The sequence below is a fragment of the Salmo salar genome, chromosome ssa24 (assembly GCF_905237065.1).
Source record: "Salmo salar chromosome ssa24, Ssal_v3.1, whole genome shotgun sequence".
Taxonomy (NCBI): domain Eukaryota; kingdom Metazoa; phylum Chordata; class Actinopteri; order Salmoniformes; family Salmonidae; genus Salmo; species Salmo salar.
This window is the reverse complement of record NC_059465.1, coordinates 46,908,804-46,930,836: the sequence shown is the minus strand read 5'-3', so window position 1 is coordinate 46,930,836 and position 22,033 is coordinate 46,908,804. Positions and strand designations below refer to the sequence as shown.

Sequence of the window (22,033 nt, the reverse complement as noted above, 5' to 3'; positions counted from 1 at the left end):
TTGCTCAAAGGAAAGAGTGCCTCCTACTGTCCCTCCAAGACCACTTCCAGCAGCATCTGGTCTCCCATCCAGGGACTGACCAGGACCAACCCTGCTTAGCTTCAGAAGCAATCCAGCAGTGGTATTAGGGCTGCTGGGGGAGAGAGTAACCTGTAGACATATCGACCACTCCAGTAACCTAGCTTAGTTTAAGACTGTATCTTCTGCATTTACAGTTGAAGTCGGAAGTTTACATACACCTTAGCCAAATACATTTAAACTCAGTTTTTCACAATTCCTGACATTTAATCCTAATAAAAATTCCCTGTCTTAGGTCAGTTAGGATCACCACTTTATTTTAAGAATGTGAAATGTCAGAATAATAGTAGAGAGAATTATTTATTTCAGCTTTTATTTCTTTCATCACATTCCCAGTGGGTCAGAAGTTTACATACACTCAATTAGTATTTGGTAGCATTGCCTTTAAATTGTTTAACTTGGGTCAAATGTTTCAGGTAGCCTTCCACAAGCTTCCCACGATAAGTTGGGTGAATTTTGGCCCATTCCTCCTGACAGAGCTGGTGTAACTGAGTCAGGTTTGTAGGCCTCCTTGCTCGCACACACTTTTTCAGTTTTGCCCACATATTTTCTATGGGATTGAGGTCAGGGCTTTGTGATGGCCACTCCAATACCTTGACTTTGTTGTCCTTAAGCCATTTTGCAACAACTTTGGAAGTATGCTTGGGGTCATTGTCCATTTGGAAGACCCATTTGCAACCAAGCTTTAACTAACTGACTGATGTCTTGAGATGTTGCTTCAATATATCCTCACAATTTTCCGTCCTCATGATGCCATCTATTTTGTGAAGTGCACCAGTCCCTCCTGCAGCAAAGCACCACCACAACATGATGCTGCCACCCCCGTGCTTCATGGTTGGGATGGTGTTCTTCGGCTTGCAAGCCTCCCCCTTTTTCCTCCAAACATAACGATGGTCATTATGGCCAAACAGTTCTATTTTTGTTTCATCAGACCAGAGGACATTTCTCCAAAAAGTAATATCTTTGTCCCCATGTGCAGTTGCAAACCTTGGATTTTGTATGCCGGTTTTGGAGCAGTGGCTTCTTCCTTGCTGAGCGGCCTTTCAGCTTATGTCGATATAGGACTTGTTTTACTGTGGATATAGATACTTTTGTACCTGTTTCCTCCAGCATCTTCACAAGGTCCTTTGCTGTTGTTCTGGGATTGATTTGCACTTTTCGCACCAAAGTACCTTCATCGCTAGGAGACAGAACGTGTCTCCTTCCTGAGCGGTGTGACGGCTGCGTGGTCCCATGGTGTTTATACTTGCCTACTATTGTTTGTACAAATGAACGCGGTACCTTTAGGCGTTTGGAAATTGCTCCCAAGGATGAACCAGACTTGTGGAGGTCTACAATGTTTTTTCTGAGGTTTTGGCAAATTTCTTTTGATTTTCCCATGATGTCAAGCAAAGAGGCACGGAGTTTGAAGGTAGGCCTTGAAATACATCCACAGGTACACCTCCAATTGACTCAAATTATGTCAATTAGCCTATCAGAAGCTTCTAAAGCCATGACAATTTTCTGGAATTTTCCAAGCTGTTTAAAGGCACAGTCAACTTAGTGTATGTAAACTTCTGATCCACTGGAATTGTGATACAGTGAATTATAAGTGAAATAATCTGTCTGTCAACAATTGTTGGAAAAATGACATGTGTCATGCAAAAAGTAGATGTCCTAACCGACTTGACAAAACTATAATTTGTTAACCAACATGGCTACCACAGCATTCAGCAGCGATGCGCCATCCCATCTGGTTTGTACACCACCAGGCTGTGTAAAGGATGTTTGGCCAAAAAGGAAAAAAGGAGAGTGACGGAGTGCTGCATCAGATGACCTGGCCTCCATAATCACCCGACCTCAACCCAATTGAGATGGTTTGGGATGAGTTGGACTGCAGAGTGAAGGAAAAGCAGCCAACAAGTGCTCAGCATATGTGGGAACTCCTTCAAAACTGTTGGGAAAGCATTCCAGGTGAAGCTGGTTGAGAGAATACCAAGAGTGTGCAAAGCTGTCATCAAGGCAAAGGGTGGCTACTTTGAAGAATCTGAAATATAAAATATATTTTGATTTGTTTAACACTTTTTTGGTTCCTACATGATTCCATATGTGTTATTTCATAGTTTTGATGTCTTCACTATTATTCTACAATGTAGAAAATAGTAAAAATAAAGAAAAACCCTTGAATGAGTAGATGTGTCTAAACTTTTGACTGGTGCTGTATATATATATATATATATTTATTTATTGTTTATGGTTCATTGAACAAGCATGGGAAACAGTGTTTAAACCCTTTACAATGAAGATTGTGAAGTTATTTGGATTTTTACCAATTATCTTTGAAAGACATGGTCCTGAAAAAGAGACGTTTCTTTTTTTGCCGAGTTTATATACTGTATATTGAAATAATTACATGAGAAATAACGAAATACACAGTGAATAACAATTAACAATTGTTGAGTAAAAATAACATTGCTATGTACATTGAGTACCAGTACTGAGTTGACGTGCACGGGGTACGAGGTAGTTGAGGTAGCTATGTACATATCGGTAGGGGGTAAAGTGACTAGGCAACAGGATAGATAATAGACAGTAACAGCAGTATACTGTAGGTAGGGGTAAAGGATAGATAATAGACAGTAGCAGCAGTATACTGTAGGTAGGGGTAAAGGATAGATAATAGACAGTAACAGCAGTATACTGTAGGTAGGGGTAAAGGATAGATAATAGACAGTAGCAGCAGTATACTGTAGGTAGGGGTAAAGGATAGATAATAGACAGTAACAGCAGTATACTGTAGGTAGGGGTAAAGGATAGATAATAGACAGTAACAGCAGTATACTGTAGGTAGGGGTAAAGGATAGATAATAGACAGTAACAGCAGTATACTGTAGGTAGGGGTAAAGGATAGATAATAGACAGTAGCAGCAGTATACTGTAGGTAGGGGTAAAGGATAGATAATAGACAGTAACAGCAGTATACTGTAGGTAGGGGTAAAGGATAGATAATAGACAGTAACAGCAGTATACTGTAGGTAGGGGTAAAGGATAGGTAATAGACAGTAACAGCAGTATACTGTAGGTAGGGGTAAAGGATAGGTAATAGACAGTAACAGCAGTATACTGTAGGTAGGGGTAAAGGATAGGTAATAGACAGTAACAGCAGTATACTGTAGGTAGGGGTAAAGGATAGATAATAGACAGTAACAGCAGTATACTGTAGGTAGGGGTAAAGGATAGATAATAGACAGTAGCAGCAGTATACTGTAGGTAGGGGTAAAGGATAGATAATAGACAGTAACAGCAGTATACTGTAGGTAGGGGTAAAGGATAGATAATAGACAGTAACAGCAGTAGGTAGGGGTAAAGGATAGATAATAGACAGTAACAGCAGTATACTGTAGGTAGGGGTAAAGGATAGATAATAGACAGTAACAGCAGTATACTGTAGGTAGGGGTAAAGGATAGATAATAGACAGTAACAGCAGTAGGTAGGGGTACAGGATAGATAATAGACAGTAACATCAGTATACTGTAGGTAGGGGTAAAGGATAGATAATAGACAGTAACCGCAGTAGGTAGGGGTAAAGGATAGATAATAGACAGTAGCAGCAGTATACTGTAGGTAGGGGTAAAGGATAGATAATAGACAGTAACAGCAGTATACTGTAGGTAGGGGTAAAGGATAGATAATAGACAGTAACAGCAGTAGGTAGGGGTACAGGATAGATAATAGACAGTAACAGCAGTATACTGTAGGTAGGGGTAAAGGATAGATAATAGACAGTAACAGCAGTATACTGTAGGTAGGGGTAAAGGATAGATAATAGACAGTAACAGCAGTATACTGTAGGTAGGGGTAAAGGATAGATAATAGACAGTAACAGCAGTAGGTAGGGGTACAGGATAGATAATAGACAGTAACAGCAGTATACTGTAGGTAGGGGTAAAGGATAGATAATAGACAGTAACAGCAGTATACTGTAGGTAGGGGTAAAGGATAGATAATAGACAGTAACAGCAGTATACTGTAGGTAGGGGTAAAGGATAGATAATAGACAGTAACAGCAGTAGGTAGGGGTACAGGATAGATAATAGACAGTAACAGCAGTATACTGTAGGTAGGGGTAAAGGATAGATAATAGACAGTAACAGCAGTATACTGTAGGTAGGGGTAAAGGATAGATAATAGACAGTAACAGCAGTATACTGTAGGTAGGGGTAAAGGATAGATAATAGACAGTAACAGCAGTATACTGTAGGTAGGGGTAAAGGATAGATAATAGACAGTAACAGCAGCATACTGTAGGTAGGGGTAAAGGATAGATAATAGACAGTAACAGCAGTATACTGTAGGTAGGGGTAAAGGATAGATAATAGACAGTAACAGCAGTATACTGTAGGTAGGGGTAAAGGATAGATAATAGACAGTAACAGCAGTATACTGTAGGTAGGGGTAAAGGATAGATAATAGACAGTAACAGCAGTATACTGTAGGTAGGGGTAAAGGATAGATAATAGACAGTAACAGCAGTATACTGTAGGTAGGGGTAAAGGATAGATAATAGACAGTAACAGCAGTATATGTGGTGAGTGTGAAAGTGTGTGTGTGAGAGTGTTTGTGTGTGTATGAGTGTCAATGTAAGAATCTTAGTGATGCCAGTTCCACTGTTAATGATGCCAGTTCCACTGTTAATGATGCCAGTTCCACTGTTAATGATGTCAGTTCCACTGTTAATGATGCCAGTTCCACTGTTAATGATGTCAGATCCACTGTTAATGATGTCAGATCCACTCTCAATGATGCCAGTTCCACTGTTAATGATGTCAGTTCCACTGTTAATGATGCCAGATCCACTGTTAATGATGTCAGATCCACTGTTAATGATGCCAGTTCCACTGTTAATGATGCCAGATCCACTGTTAATGATGTCAGTTCAACTCTTAGTGATGCCAGTTCCACTGTTAATGATGCCAGATCCACTGTTAATGATGTCAGATCCACTGTTAATGATGCCAGATCCACTGTTAATGATGTCAGTTCAACTCTTAGTGATGCCAGTTCCACTGTTAATGATGCCAGATCCACTGTTAATGATGTCAGTTCCACTGTTAATGATGCCATTTCCACTGTTAATGATGCCAGATCCACTGTTAATGATGCCAGATCCACTGTTAATGATGCCAGATCCACTCTAAATGATGTCAGATCCACTGTTAATGATGTCATTATCAATTTGCTCCAACCAAATCATCTCTGGAAGAACGCAGCAGACCATAATTGAGGCGTCGTTATAGTTAATGTTGAGTAATCACAGAGGTTAGCGTAATAAATGACGTAAATGTAAATTATATCCTACGCAGACTTGTAGATATATATATATATATAGTATACTGTATATCTACAGATAACCATGTCATACCGATGCTTCATAAAAACACGACTCCACCATTTTGTTTGTTATATGATTATGGTTCAAGATATCTGATTTGTAGAAGTTTAGTTGCAGTTATGAATGAGGGTGGTGTCTTTCAAGATTTACTAAATAAAGACGTGCTCTTCTAAAACACTGAAATTGCAACTTGCTATTTGAACATCAATGAATTTTTCCATTTAGTTTATTATTTATTATACTGTGAAACACATAAAGTGAAAATGTTTTATTGCGCAATGGAATACAATATCAATGACAACTTTAGCTTATTCATTAGATGGACTAGAACCTGTTGTTGGGTCTAACAGGAAGGAATCTAATGCTCCGTTGGACACCTGCTACCTGCTACCTATTACCAGCTAACAGGGAACCTGCTAACTGCTACCTATTACCTGCTAACAGGGGACCTGCTAACTGCTACCTATTACCTGCTAACAGGGTACCTGCTAACTGCTACCTATTACCAGCTAACAGGGTACCTGCTAACTGCTACCTATTACCAGCTAAAAGGGTATCTGCTACCTATTACCAGCTAACAGGGTACCTGCTACCTGCTACCTATTACCTGCTAACAGGGTACCTGCTACCTGCTACCTATTACCAGCTAACAGGGTACCTGCTAACTGCTACCTATTACCTGCTAACAGGGGACCTGCTAACTGCTACCTATTACCTGCTAACAGGGTACCTGCTAACTGCTACCTATTACCTGCTAACAGGGTACCTGCTAACTGCTACCTATTACCAGCTAACAGGGTACCTGCTACCTATTGCCTGCTAACAGGGTACCTGCTACCTGCTACCTATTACCTGCTAACAGGGTACCTGCTACCTATTACCTGCTAACAGGGTACCTGCTAACTGCTACCTATTACCAGCTAACAGGGTACCTGCTACCTATTACCTGCTAACAGGGTACCTGCTAACTGCTACCTATTACCAGCTAACAGGGTACCTGCTACCTATTACCTGCTAACAGGGTACCTGCTAACTGCTACCTATTACCTGCTAACAGGGTACCTGCTACCTATTACCTGCTAACAGGGTACCTGCTACCTGCTACCTATTACCTGCTAACAGGGTACCTGCTACCTATTACCTGCTAACAGGGTACCTGCTACCTGCTACCTATTACCTGCTAACAGGGTACCTGCTACCTGCTACCTATTACCTGCTAACAGGGTACCTGCTACCTGCTACCTATTACCTGCTAACAGGGTACCTGCTAACTGCTACCTATTACCTGCTAACAGGGTACCTGCTACCTATTACCTGCTAACAGGGTACCTGCTACCTATTACCTGCTAACAGGGTACCTGCTACCTATTACCTGCTAACAGGGTACCTGCTAACTGCTACCTATTACCAGCTAACAGGGTACCTGCTACCTATTACCTGCTAACAGGGTACCTGCTACCTGCTACCTATTACCTGCTAACAGGGAACCTGCTACCTGCTACCTATTACCTGCTAACAGGGTACCTGCTACCTATTACCTGCTAACAGGGTACCTGCTACCTATTACCTGCTAACAGGGTACCTGCTACCTATTACCTGCTAACAGGGTACCTGCTACCTGCTACCTATTACCTGCTAACAGGGTACCTGCTACCTATTACCTGCTAACAGGGTACCTGCTACCTATTACCTGCTAACAGGGTACCTGCTACCTGCTACCTATTACCTGCTAACAGGGTACCTGCTACCTGCTACCTATTACCTGCTAACAGGGTACCTGCTACCTGCTACCTATTACCTGCTAACAGGGTACCTGCTAACTGCTACCTATTACCTGCTAACAGGGTACCTGCTAACTGCTACCTATTACCTGCTAACAGGGTACCTGCTACCTATTACCTGCTAACAAGGTACCTGCTACCTATTACCTGCTAACAGGGTACCTGCTACCTATTACCTGCTAACAGGGTACCTGCTAACTGCTACCTATTACCTGCTAACAGGGGACCTGCTACCTGCTACCTATTACCTGCTAACAGGGTACCTGCTACCTATTACCTGCTAACAGGGTACATGCTATCTGCTACCTATTACCAGCTAACAGGGTACCTGCTACCTATTACCTGCTAACAGGGTACCTGCTACCTATTACCTGCTAACAGGGTACATGCTATCTGCTACCTATTACCAGCTAACAGGGTACCTGCTATCTGCAACCTATTACCTGCTAACAGGGTACCTGCTACCTATTACCTGCTAACAGGGTACCTGCTATCTGCTACCTATTACCTGCTAACAGGGTACCTGCTACCTATTACCTGCTAACAGGGTACCTGCTACCTATTACCTGCTAACAGGGTACCTGCTACCTATTACCTGCTAACAGGGTACATGCTATCTGCTACCTATTACCAGCTAACAGTGTACCTGCTACCTATTACCTGCTAACAGGGTACCTGCTACCTATTACCTGCTAACAGGGTACCTGCTATCTGCTACCTATTACCTGCTAACAGGGTACCTGCTACCTGCTACCTATTACCTGCTAACAGGGTACCTGCTACCTATTACCTGCTAACAGGGTATCTGCTATCTGCTACCTATTACCTGCTAACAGGGTATCTGCTATCTGCTACCTATTACCTGCTAACAGGGTACCTGCTACCTGCTACCTATTACCTGCTAACAGGGTACCTGCTATCTGCTACCTATTACCTGCTAACAGGGTACCTGCTACCTATTACCTGCTAACAGGGTACCTGCTATCTGCTACCTATTACCTGCTAACAGGGTACCTGCTACCTGCTACCTATTACCTGCTAACAGGGTACCTGCTACCTATTACCTGCTACCTATTACCTGCTAACAGGGTACCTGCTACCTATTACCTGCTAACAGGGTACCTGCTACCTATTACCTGCTAACAGGGTACCTGCTATCTGCTACCTATTACCTGCTAACAGGGTACCTGCTACCTATTACCTGCTAACAGGGTACCTGCTACCTGCTACCTATTACCTGCTAACAGGGTACCTGCTATCTGCTACCTATTACCTGCTAACAGGGTACCTGCTACCTATTACCTGCTAACAGGGTACCTGCTATCTGCTACCTATTACCTGCTAACAGGGTACCTGCTATCTGCTACCTATTACCTGCTATCTGCTACCTGCCTACTTCTACCTGCTATCTTCTACCTGCTATCTGCTACCTGTTACCTGCTAACTGCTACCTATTACCTGCTATCTGCTAACTTCTACCTGCTATCTGCTATCTGCTACCTGCTATCTGCTACCTATTACCTGCTATCTGCTACCTATTACCTGCTACCTGCTACCTGCTATCTGCTACCTATTACCTGCTACCTGCTATCTGCTACCTGCTATCTGCTACCTATTACCTGCTACCTGCTATCTGCTACCTGCTATCTGCTACCTATTACCTGCTACCTGCTATCTGCTACCTGCTATCTGCTACCTGCTATCTGCTACCTGCCAGCTGCTACCTGCTATCTGCTACCTGCTATCTGCTACCTATTACCTGCTACCTGCTATCTGCTTCAATAGAGAAAGAAATAGAGGACTTTACATCACAGTATAATGCTGAGAACAGAGAACATGTCAAATATATTCACTATCTTAATGACATTCAATATTCAACCTACTTTGTTTAAAAATAGTTGGACATTTACAGTAATTTCTATGTGAATAATTTATATTTTGATCACACTTCAGTTCATACCATTGATGTTCTCCTTAGAATGAACAAACCGTCTTCCCTTCAGATTAAAAGTCATACATTTAGTCATAGAAGTATCCCTCTGTCTCTCTCTGTCCTAGATGGACGTGGCGCCGGTAACCAGGGGTCGGTAACGGTAACCAGGGGTCGGTAACGGTAACCAGGGGTCGGTAACGGTAACCAGGGGTCGGTAACGGTAACCAGGGGTCGGTAACGGTAACCAGGGGTCGGTAATGGTAGGTGGTAACGGTAACCAGGGGTCGGTAACGGTAACCAGGGGTCGGTAACGGTAACCAGGGGTCGGTAACGGTAGGTGGTAACGGTAACCAGGGGTCGGTAACGGTAACCAGGGGTTGGTAACGGTAACCAGGGGTCGGTAACGGTAACCAGGGGTCGGTAACGGTAACCAGGGGTCGGTAACGGTAACCAGGGGTCGGTAACGGTAACCAGGGGTCGGTAACGGTAACCAGGGAACAAAACAAAAAGAGGAGTTATGTTTCACATCGTGATGAGATAATGGCACACAGTCATCCAGGACCAAACAGTGTATTAGCTTCTCCACTTCATCATCATCACTTTTATTCACCAAGTACATTTACCCAGAATTCACTCTGTGACATGGTGCTGCCAGCAAATGACAAATATATCTGGACAGAATACAGAGGAATTTCCACAAAGTCAACATTAGGCTTATAATATATATTATATAAATACAGTAAACACAAATTCAACATAGGACTACAATATATACTATATACATACAGTAAACACAAAGCATCAAACTCGAGCCTGTAGAATAGAACAGAACAGAATAGAACAGAACAGAACAGAATAGAAACAGAAGAGAACAGGTGACAATAGAATAGAACAGGTGAGAATAGAATAGAACAGGTGAGAATAGAATAGAACAGGTGAGAATAGAAGAGAACAGAATAGAACAGAAGAGAACAGGTGACAATAGAATAGAACAGGTGAGAATAGAATAGAACAGGTGAGAATAGAATAGAACAGGTGAGAATAGAATAGAACAGGTGAGAATAGAATAGAACAGATAGAACAGAATAGAACAGGTGAGAATAGAATAGAACAGGTGAGAATAGAATAGAACAGGTGAGAATAGAATAGAACAGGTGGGAATAGAATAGAACAGGTGAGAATAGAATAGAACAGGTGAGAATAGAATAGAACAGGTGAGAATAGAATAGAACAGGTGAGAATAGAATAGAACAGATAGAACAGAATAGAACAGGTGAGAATAGAATAGAACAGGTGAGAATAGAATAGAACAGGTGAGAATAGAATAGAACAGGTGAGAATAGAATAGAACAGGTGGGAATAGAATAGAACAGGTGAGAATAGAATAGAACAGGTGAGAATAGAATAGAACAGGTGAGAATAGAATAGAACAGATAGAACAGAATAGAACAGGTGAGAATAGAATAGAACAGATAGAACAGAATAGAAATGGTGAGAATAGAATAGAACAGGTGAGAATAGAATAGAACAGGTGGGAATAGAATAGAACAGGTGAGAATAGAATAGAACAGGTGGGAATAGAATAGAACAGGTGAGAATAGAATAGAACAGGTGAGAATAGAATAGAACAGGTGAGAATAGAATAGAACAGGTGAGAATAGAATAGAACAGATAGAACAGAATAGAAATGGTGAGAATAGAATAGAACAGGTGAGAATAGAATAGAACAGGTGAGAATAGAATAGAACAGGTGGGAATAGAATAGAACAGGTGAGAATAGAATAGAACAGGTGAGAATAGAATAGAACAGGTGAGAATAGAATAGAACAGGTGGGAATAGAATAGAACAGGTGAGAATAGAATAGAACAGGTGGGAATAGAATAGAACAGGTGAGAATAGAATAGAACAGGTGAGAATAGAATAGAACAGGTGAGAATAGAATAGAACAGGTGAGAATAGAATAGAACAGATAGAACAGAATAGAAATGGTGAGAATAGAATAGAACAGGTGAGAATAGAATAGAACAGGTGAGAATAGAATAGAACAGGTGGGAATAGAATAGAACAGGTGAGAATAGAATAGAACAGGTGAGAATAGAATAGAACAGGTGAGAATAGAATAGAACAGGTGAGAATAGAATAGAACAGGTGAGAATAGAATAGAACAGATAGAACAGAATAGAACAGGTGAGAATAGAATAGAACAGGTGAGAATAGAATAGAACAGGTGAGAATAGAATAGAACAGATAGAACAGAATAGAACAGGTGAGAATAGAATAGAACAGGTGAGAATAGAATAGAACAGGTGAGAATAGAATAGAACAGGTGGGAATAGAATAGAACAGGTGAGAATAGAATAGAACAGGTGAGAATAGAATAGAACAGGTGAGAATAGAATAGAACAGGTGGGAATAGAATAGAACAGGTGAGAATAGAATAGAACAGGTGAGAATAGAATAGAACAGGTGAGAATAGAATAGAACAGGTGAGAATAGAATAGAACAGGTGAGAATAGAATAGAACAGATAGAACAGAATAGAACAGGTGAGAATAGAATAGAACAGGTGAGAATAGAATAGAACAGGTGAGAATAGAATAGAACAGGTGAGAATAGAATAGAACAGGTGAGAATAGAATAGAACAGATAGAACAGAATAGAACAGGTGAGAATAGAATAGAACAGGTGAGAATAGAATAGAACAGGTGAGAATAGAATAGAACAGAATAGAACAGGTGAGAATAGAATACAACAGGTGAGAATAGAATAGAACAGGTGAGAATAGAATAGAACAGGTGAGAATAGAATAGAACAGGTGAGAATAGAATAGAACAGGTGAGAATAGAATAGAACAGGTGAGAATAGAATAGAACAGGTGAGAATAGAATAGAACAGGTGAGAATAGAATAGAACAGGTGAGAATAGAATAGAACAGGTGGGAATAGAATAGAAGAGAAGAGAACAGAAAATAATAGAATAGAACAGAAGAGAACAGAAGAGAATAGCTTTAATTTCCCCAGAGGAAACTTAGTTTGTTGCATTTTGGATTAGATAGTAAACACATAACGGCACAATGACAGATACAGATACAGCTAAACAAATGCATTATACTAGAAAAACACAAAGTCACTAGAATTATAAGTGTTTCCTTTGGAGTCGATGGACATCAGCACATCTTTGTCTTGTACCAAAGGTATATTTAGAGACCGTATGTTTTACAGTCTATGATTCAGAGTACAGAAATACAAAAGGTGTTAAAATGACTTCACTGTATTCATTACTTTCACATAGGACCTTTATTCTACTACAAATACTTACAGCTTTCTTTTCCTGGTGCAGTTTGTGTTTATGATGCCCTTAGGTAGGCTTAGCTAGGCCTATGTCCTCTGCTTCTGGGTTGAAGGCTTAGCTAGGCCTATGTCCTCTGGTTCTGGGTTGAAGGCTTAGCTAGGCCTATGTCCTCTGGTTCTGGGTTGAAGGCTTAGCTAGGCCTATGTCCTCTGGTTCTGGGTTGTAGGCTTAGCTAGGCCTATGTCCTCTGGTTCTGGGTTGTAGGCTTAGCTAGGCCTATGTCCTCTGGTTCTGGGTTGAAGGCTTAGCTAGGCCTATGTCCTCTGGTTCTGGGTTGTAGGCTTAGCTAGGCCTATGTCCTCTGGTTCTGGGTTGAAGGCTTAGCTAGGCCTATGTCCTCTGGTTCTGGGTTGTAGGCTTAGCTAGGCCTATGTCCTCTGGTTCTGGGTAGTAGGCTTAGCTAGGCCTATGTCCTCTGGTTCTGGGTAGTAGGCTTTTATGTCAATTAATTTACCATGCGGAATGGGATCACTTTTGAGAGGTGTAATCTGTCAAAATTCATACATTTAGATGGGAATTGAGTGAAACGTTAAAAACATTCTGCCCCTTGCAATGGATGGGAATGGCTAGAAGGTATCCAGCTTTTGTCAAATTAATGTCAGATTTCACTTTTCGTAGCAGGTTAGGATAACTTACAAGTCAGTTTAGGAAAATTAATGTAGCAGTTTAGGAGAATTAGGTTAAGGTTAGGAAAAGGGTTAGCTAAAATGCATCTCAAATAAAAATAAAAAATAAACTTTTGACGTTAATTTGACAGAAGCTGGATACCTTCTAGCCATGACCTGCAATGGAACGCGTAACATTTCCCCCGCTCTGACGTAAGCACGTAGACCTATTCGCTTGTTCTTTTTAACGGAATTAAAATTTTTACGTTGCGCAAAAACAAAACCTCTAAATCTATTTATGTCGAGAGAGAGAGAGAGAAAAAAAAGGAGATTAAAAAAAAGACAACAGTACGTAGGTTGTATGAAACGACTAGGAAAGTGTATGTAGGACAGGGTCCAGGCTAAATAGCCTAAGGACTAAAAACATGTATTTATAGATTACAGAACGTGTAACCTATTAACAGACTCCCTTTTTGGATAGTTTCCAACACTTGGCGATGTGAGATCCGTCGGTTCACTGCGGTTGTTATAAAGTGTATTTCCAAGGTCGGCTGTAGACCCTGCCCTCCGTAATATTACTGTATTGACGTGTTGTTAGCAAATGGGAGCAGAAGGGTTGGTCCTTCACCTGGAGGGGTCATTCTCTGACTACAGGGTTTGATCCTTCATCTGGAGAGGTCATTCTCTGACTACAGGGTTTGATCCTTCACCTGGAGAGGTCATTCTGACTACAGGGTTTGATCCTTCATCTGGATGAGGTCATTCTGACTACAGGGTTTGATCCTTCACCTGGAGAGGTCATTCTGACTACAGGGTTTGATCCTTCATCTGGAGAGGTCATTCTGACTACAGGGTTTGATCCTTCACCTGGAGAGATCATTCTCTGACTACAGGGTTTGATCCTTCACCTGGAGAGGTCATTCTCTGACTACAGGGTTTGGTCCTTCACCTGGAGAGGTCATTCTCTGACTACAGGGTTTGATCCTTCACCTGGAGAGGTCATTCTCTGACTACAGGGTTTGGTCCTTCACCTGGAGAGGTCATTCTCTGACTACAGGGTTTGATCCTTCACCTGGAGAGGTCATTCTGACTACAGGGTTTGGTCCTTCATCTGGAGAGGTCATTCTGACTACAGGGTTTGATCCTTCACCTGGAGAGGTCATTCTCTGACTACAGGGTTTGATCCTTCACCTGGAGAGGTCATTCTGACTACAGGGTTTGGTGCTTCACCTGGAGGGGTCATTCTCTGACTACAGGGTTTGATCCTTCACCTGGAGAGGTCATTCTGACTACAGGGTTTGGTGCTTCATCTGGAGAGGTCATTCTCTGACTACAGGGTTTGATCCTTCATCTGGATGAGGTCATTCTGACTACAGGGTTTGATCCTTCACCTGGAGAGGTCATTCTGACTACAGGGTTTGATCCTTCACCTGAAGAGGTCATTCTCTGACTACAGGGTTTGGTGCTTCACATGGAGAGGTCATTCTGACTACAGGGTTTGATCCTTCACCTGGAGAGGTCATTCTGACTACAGGGTTTGATCCTTCACCTGGAGAGGTCATTCTGACTACAGGGTTTGATCCTTCACCTGAAGAGGTCATTCTCTGACTACAGGGTTTGGTCCTTCACATGGAGAGGTCATTCTCTGACTACAGGGTTTGATCCTTCACCTGGAGAGGTCATTCTCTGACTACAGGGTTTGATCCTTCACATGGAGAGGTCATTCTGACTACAGGGTTTGATCCTTCACCTGGAGAGGTCATTCTCTGACTACAGGGTTTGATCCTTCACCTGGAGAGGTCATTCTCTGACTACAGGGTTTGATCCTTCACCTGGAGAGGTCATTCTGACTACAGTTGCCACTTCTTGACAAAATCTTCAGGGTTTAAAGACTCGATCACTGCGACTACATTTATACACATTATTCTGTTTGCTTCAATCGAGACACGGATCCCGATGTTCAATCCGGATTCAGGAATACTTACACATTTAACATTGAAAGGAGATACTTTGCGAACCGTTTGATATTTCGGGTCTGATCTGACTACAGAAGCATGGTTGATAAAACCAGTTTAGCAACTAAATCTGCTTTGGTAAGGATCACATTTTCTTCCTTCTCTAACCGCGTTGATTGATTTTTGATTGGTTGTTGTTAATAGAGTATGTAGATTAACTTTTTTTTATATATATATATATATACAACGTTTAACATTTAAACTCTTCAATAGATTGACACGAACGTTTCGGGTACGTTATAGAGAAATATTACCAATGGTTTAATGTTTATTTTGTCACAATACACACTACTAGTCTATTATAGCGACGTCAGCATTATACAGCACAACATGTTACTTTGTTACCCACGTTCATTTACGAAATACAGTAGTTTACATTGTACTATATTTATGTTGCACTTTTAACACGTTAGAAACCACGTTTTCGGGATATATCGACTCCAGCGGCCAAATATCGGCCACATCAGCATAATACGCATGGCCATGCTGTTTTCCCCACTTTATCACAAAGTTATTTCTTAACAGTTTATGACTTAACAATAGTTTTCATTTTGAGTGGTTATTTTTTTTTTTACTCTTACGCCCTGCACAGCAAGCAGCGTTCTCCTCCGCCTGCAACCTCCCCCTGCTCGTCTCTTCTGCCTCGACACACAGCCACTTCCCCGGCTCCCAGGCCCAGTCCCACTCTCACTCCCACTCCCAGTCCCAGTCCCAGCAGCCCAGCGGCGGAGGCATGAAGCTAGAGGCGGTCATGGAAAACCTCCAACGACAGCAGGCTGCCCGCCTGGCGTTAGAAGAGAAGCTCCGTCAGGCAGAGAAAGAAAAAGATCTCCGCTCCATGGTCGAGTCCCAGATCCACCAACAAGCCGTCGCCTTCCGTCACTACCAGGCAGCGGTCCGGGGCGATTTCGCTGCGGGAATAGAGAACTCTTCTCCCGAGTTGACGAGCTCCGTTGAACGGGAACTGTCTCTCTCTCACAGTCTTGACGTTAGCAGGCACACGGCCAAAACCGACTACTCCGATATGGACGATGATCCAGAGGGTATGGACCGAGGTATGGAGAATGACGACAGGGATCTGGATGGAGATGACATGGACGATGAGGAGGACCAGCCCCGCCATCCGATGCCCCCCGGGGCGGGAGACTCGCCAAAGGACGCCCTGGTACATGTCATGTCCAGAGCCACTCGGTCTCTCGCTGCGCCCCGGCAGTCAGAGACCCCGGGCGGGATGGCACCACAGTCTCAGCAACACGAATGGACTTACGACGAGCAATTCAAACAGGTAAAGCAGCTGACTTCTAATAAGTAATACCTTGATATGAAATTTAACTCAACATAGACTCTCCACTGACTGTACTAACCCTGTTGATAACAACTCAATCTCTTTTCTAAATCAGCCTAGAATAAAGCCTTTACTAAATCCAAAAACACAATTTAAATGTATGTTTGACTATACAAGAAGTAAGATCTTAATTTCCGCAGGAAATGCAGACATTGTAGTGTATTTGAGTTTTAGAAAGGCTTCAAACGTTTATAATTTCCACTTTGAAATTTCAGACTTGATTTTCCCTAACGAACATTTTTTTTTATCAACCCCGACAAAAATGTCCATTAGTTATAATCCACATAGTGATTCACATTTAATTTTTTTCTTGCTGCAGGATTATTTTTCCTTCTGTAGCAAACTGGCTCAAATTAAGATCCTACATCTGTAGCGTCTCAAGAGGATGTTCAGCAGTTGTTTTTAACGACATTTGCACTCCAGAGACTCAACCTAACTTAAGTTTAGGCATCTATTCTGTATGTGAAATAGGAATTGTGCATCCTATTGGAAGGCATCATACTGTGGGCATCTTACACTAAACGTTGAAGTATTCATTCATTTTAGATAAAACACATAAAGAGTTTCATTCCAAAACGCTATATGTCCATTTTCAGAATTGTTGGTAAATGAGCTTTTATTGAAAGAGATTGGTGTGTTTTTTTCACCATATAATCATGGCATGAGGTTGTTGAATGACAGACATGTATTTGTTTAAAATATATCACTTGATGGTTTCATTTCAGAGAGATAAATGATCATGTTTTTTCTGCTATAAACGCTATATATCCTCCTCACTCTCAGAGAAATCAGTAGTACTGATATAGTATTACTGAATAAAACCTATATCCTCCTCACTCTCAGAGAAATCAGTAGTACTGCTAGGTTTTACACAGTAATAATATATATCCTCCTCACTCTCAGAGAAATCAGTAGTACTGCTAGGTTTAATACAGTAATACTATATATCCTCCTCAGAGAAATCAGTAGTACTGCTAGGTTTTACACAGTAATACTATATATCCTCCTCACTCTCAGAGAAATCAGTAGTACTGCTAGGATTTATACAGTAATACTATATATCCTCCTCACGCTCAGAGAAATCAGTAGTACTGCTAGGTTTTATACAGTAATACTGTATATCCTCCTCACTCTCAGAGAAATCAGTAGTACTGATATAGTATTACTGTATAAAACCTATATCCTCCTCACTCTCAGAGAAATCAGTAGTACTGCTAGGTTTTACACAGTAATACCATATATCCTCCTCACTCTCAGAGAAATCAGTAGTACTGCTAGGTTTTACACAGTAATACTATATATCCTCCTCACTCTCAGAGAAATCAGTAGTACTGCTAGGTTTTACACAGTAATACTATATATCCTCCTCACTCTCAGAGAAATCAGTAGTACTGCTAGGTTTAACACAGTAATACTATATATCCTCCTCACTTTCAGAGAAATCAGTAGTACTGCTAGGTTTTACACAGTAATACAATATATCCTCCTCACTCTCAGAGAAATCAGTAGTACTGCTAGGTTTTATACAGTAATACTATATATCCTCCTCAGAGAAATCAGTAGTACTGCTAGGTTTTATACAGTAATACTATATATCCTCCTCACTCTGAGAGAAATCACTAGTACTGCTAGGTTTTATACAGTAACTAATATATCCTCCTCAGAGAAATCAGTAGTACTGCTAGGTTTTACACAGTAATACTATATATCCTCCTCACTCTCAGAGAAATCAGTAGTACTGATATAGTATTACTGTATAAAACCTATATCCTCCTCACTCTCAGAGAAATCAGTAGTACTGCTAGGTTTTATACAGTAATACTATATATCCTCCTCAGAGAAATCAGTAGTACTGCTAGGTTTTACACAGTAATAATATATATCCTCCTCACTCTCAGAGAAATCAGTAGTACTGCTAGGTTTAATACAGTAATACTATATATCCTCCTCAGAGAAATCAGTAGTACTGCTAGGTTTTACACAGTAATACTATATATCCTCCTCACTCTCAGAGAAATCAGTAGTACTGCTAGGATTTATACAGTAATACTATATATCCTCCTCACGCTCAGAGAAATCAGTAGTACTGCTAGGTTTTATACAGTAATACTGTATATCCTCCTCACTCTCAGAGAAATCAGTAGTACTGATATAGTATTACTGTATAAAACCTATATCCTCCTCACTCTCAGAGAAATCAGTAGTACTGCTAGGTTTTACACAGTAATACTATATATCCTCCTCAGAGAAATCAGTAGTACTGCTAGGTTTTACACAGTAATACTATATATCCTCCTCACTCTCAGAGAAATCAGTAGTACTGCTAGGTTTTACACAGTAATACTATATATCCTCCTCAGAGAAATCAGTAGTACTGCTAGGTTTTATACAGTAATACTATATATCCTCCTCAGAGAAATCAGTAGTACTGCTAGGTTTTACACAGTAATAATATATATCCTCCTCAGAGAAATCAGTAGTACTGCTAGGATTTATACAGTAATACTATATATCCTCCTCACTCTCAGAGAAATCAGTAGTACTACTAGGTTTTACACAGTAATAATATATATCTGCCTCTCAGAGAAATCAGTAGTACTGCTAGGTTTTACACAGTAATAATATATATCCTCCTCAGAGAAATCAGTAGTACTGCTAGGATTTATACAGTAATACTATATATCCTCCTCACTCTCAGAGAAATCAGTAGTACTACTAGGTTTTACACAGTAATACTATATATCCTCCTCAGAGAAATCAGTAGTACTGCTAGGTTTTATACAGTAATACTATATATCCTCCTCACTCTCAGAGAAATCAGTAGTACTACTAGGTTTTATACAGTAATACTATATATCCTCCTCAGAGAAATCAGTAGTACTGCTAGGTTTTATACAGTCTAACGTAACAAATTACAAACATTTTAATAAATAAATAACAAATCATTCAATAGAGTGATTGATATGAGATCTGTATGTAAAACATTTACATTTTAGTAATTTAGCAGATGTTCTTATCCAGAGTGATTTACAGTAAGTGCATTCATGTATAATAGCTAATACAAACATTATTCCATTCCAGCTAAACAATGGATATATAGTATTTAGCTAAATAAATAAACACAACATTTTCATACACATGAAAAATCTATCAATTAAAAAAATCTGAGAACAGTAATATTGTACATACTCATGAATGTACCCATAAGCCATCATGACACGGTGTATTCCCCTGCTCTGCTCTCGGTGGTGTGAATCAGTAACACTAGTGTATATAGTATTGATCAGTAACACTAGTGTATATAGTATTGATCATCAGTAACACTAGTGTATGTAGTATTGATCAGTAATACTAGTGTATATAGTATTGATCAGTAACACTAGTGTATATAGTATTGATCATCAGTAACACTAGTGTATGTAGTATTGATCAGTAATACTAGTGTATATAGTATTGATCAGTAACACTAGTGTATATAGTATTGATCATCAGTAACACTAGTGTATGTAGTATTGATCAGTAACACTAGTGTATGTAGTATTGATCAGTAACACTAGTGTATATAGTATTGATCATCAGTAACACTAGTGTATATAGTATTGATCATCAGTAACACTAGTGTATGTAGTATTGATCAGTAACACTAGTGTATGTAGTATTGATCAGTAACACTAGTGTATGTAGTATTGATCACTAACACTAGTGTATGTAGTATTGATCAGTAACACTAGTGTATGTAGTATTGATCAGTAACACTAGTGTATGTAGTATTGATCAGTAACACTAGTGTATGTAGTATTGATCAGTAACACTAGTGTATGTAGTATTGATCAGTAACACTAGTGTATATAGTATTGATCAGTAATACTAGTGTATGTAGTATTGATCAGTAACACTAGTGTATGTAGTATTGATCAGTAACACTAGTGTATGTAGTATTGATCAGTAACACTAGTGTATGTAGTATTGATCAGTAACACTAGTGTATGTAGTATTGATCAGTAACACTAGTGTATATAGTATTGATCAGTAATACTAGTGTATGTAGTATTGATCAGTAACACTAGTGTATGTAGTATTGATCAGTAACACTAGTGTATGTAGTATTGATCAGTAACACTAGTGTATATAGTATTGATCAGTAACACTAGTGTATGTAGTATTGATCAGTAACACTAGTGTATATAGTATTGATCAGTAATACTAGTGTATGTAGTATTGATCAGTAACACTAGTGTATGTTTAGAAAACAGCTGTCATACATAAATCTGTGTGAGGCTTTGCTGAAAACTAGTCTCTATTGTCAAGGAAAACAAATCTATTGTCAAGAAAAGTCTAGTTTATTGTCATGGAAAGACTAGGTTATTGTCAAGGAAAGACTAGTTTATTGTCATGGAAAGACTAGTTTATTGTCATGGAAAGACTAGTTTATTGTCAAGGAAAGACTAGTTTATTGTCAAGGAAAGACTAGTTTATTGTCAAGGAAAGACTAGTTTATTGTCAAGGAAAGACTAGTTTATTGTCAAGGAAAGACTAGTTTATTGTCAAGGAAAGACTAGTTTATTGTCATGGAAAGACTAGTTTATTGTCAAGGAAAGACTAGTTTATTGTCAAGGAAAGACTAGTTTATTGTCATGGAAAGACTAGTTTATTGTCAAGGACTAGTTTATTGTCAAGGAAAGACTAGTTTATTGTCATGGAAAGACTAGTTTATTGTCAAGGAAAGACTAGTTTATTGTCAAGGAAAGACTAGTCTGTTGTCAAGGAAAGACTAGTTTATTGTCAAGGAAAGACTAGTTTATTGTCATGGAAAGACTAGTTTATTGTCAAGGAAAGACTAGTTTATTGTCAAGGAAAGACTCGTCTCTATATGACTCCAGTTGAGAGCTATATTGTTCATGATGTGCTGTTATAGCCAGGTCATTTGTAGTCAGTCATGGCACAATAAAAGGATGCTTACGGTCGCCGAGCAGACATGCTGGAGACGGACTGCTTTCTATGTGTGTTCAGAGTTACAAAACAAAACCACATTTAAAGGCAACTAAAAAGGGAGGCAGCAACTAACTGGTCTTCCCTGTGGCTCAGTTGGTAGAGCATGGTGTTTCCAACGCCAGGGTTGTGGGTTCGCTTCCCACGTGGGGCCAGCACAGAAAAAAAAATGTATGAAATGTATGTATTCACTACTGTAAGTCGCTCTGGATAAGAGCGTCTGCTAAAATGACTAAAATGTAAAATGTTTGTAAATGTAAGCAAGATGTGGTATTGGAGGTTCAGTATAGAGACTGATGTAGTAGAGAAGGAGATTATTGAGACATGTTGGTATTTACTGTAAATACTAAATCACTGTGATCTACATGTCAGTCTGTGGACGGATGTAGCCAGACACTAACATGCTGCTTCTGACAATGGATTTCTGTGGACCAATGGAATGAATGGAGTATAATAGCAATGGCCCCCTATTAAATGTATTCATTCAAAGTCTTGAGAAAATTAAAATATATAACAATTCCTTATTGTCTTTCTCTCATAAAGTAAATAGAGTAGGACTGTAAA

General features: G+C 40.1%; 1 protein-coding gene across 2 annotated transcripts in view; it reads left to right on the top strand.

The window, feature by feature from the left end:
- Positions 1-14,759: 14,759 nt before the first annotated feature.
- LOC106585976 (AT-rich interactive domain-containing protein 3A) overlaps positions 14,760-22,033 on the top strand; it is a 244,762-nt gene continuing 237,488 nt past the window's right edge. For both annotated transcript variants that reach the window (XM_045706903.1, XM_014172733.2), the window contains exons 1-2: positions 14,760-15,213; positions 15,728-16,420. In XM_045706903.1, the coding sequence (XP_045562859.1) occupies positions 15,175-15,213; positions 15,728-16,420 (732 nt within the window). In that variant the 5' untranslated portion in view covers positions 14,760-15,174. The remainder of the gene's footprint in view (positions 15,214-15,727; positions 16,421-22,033) is intronic.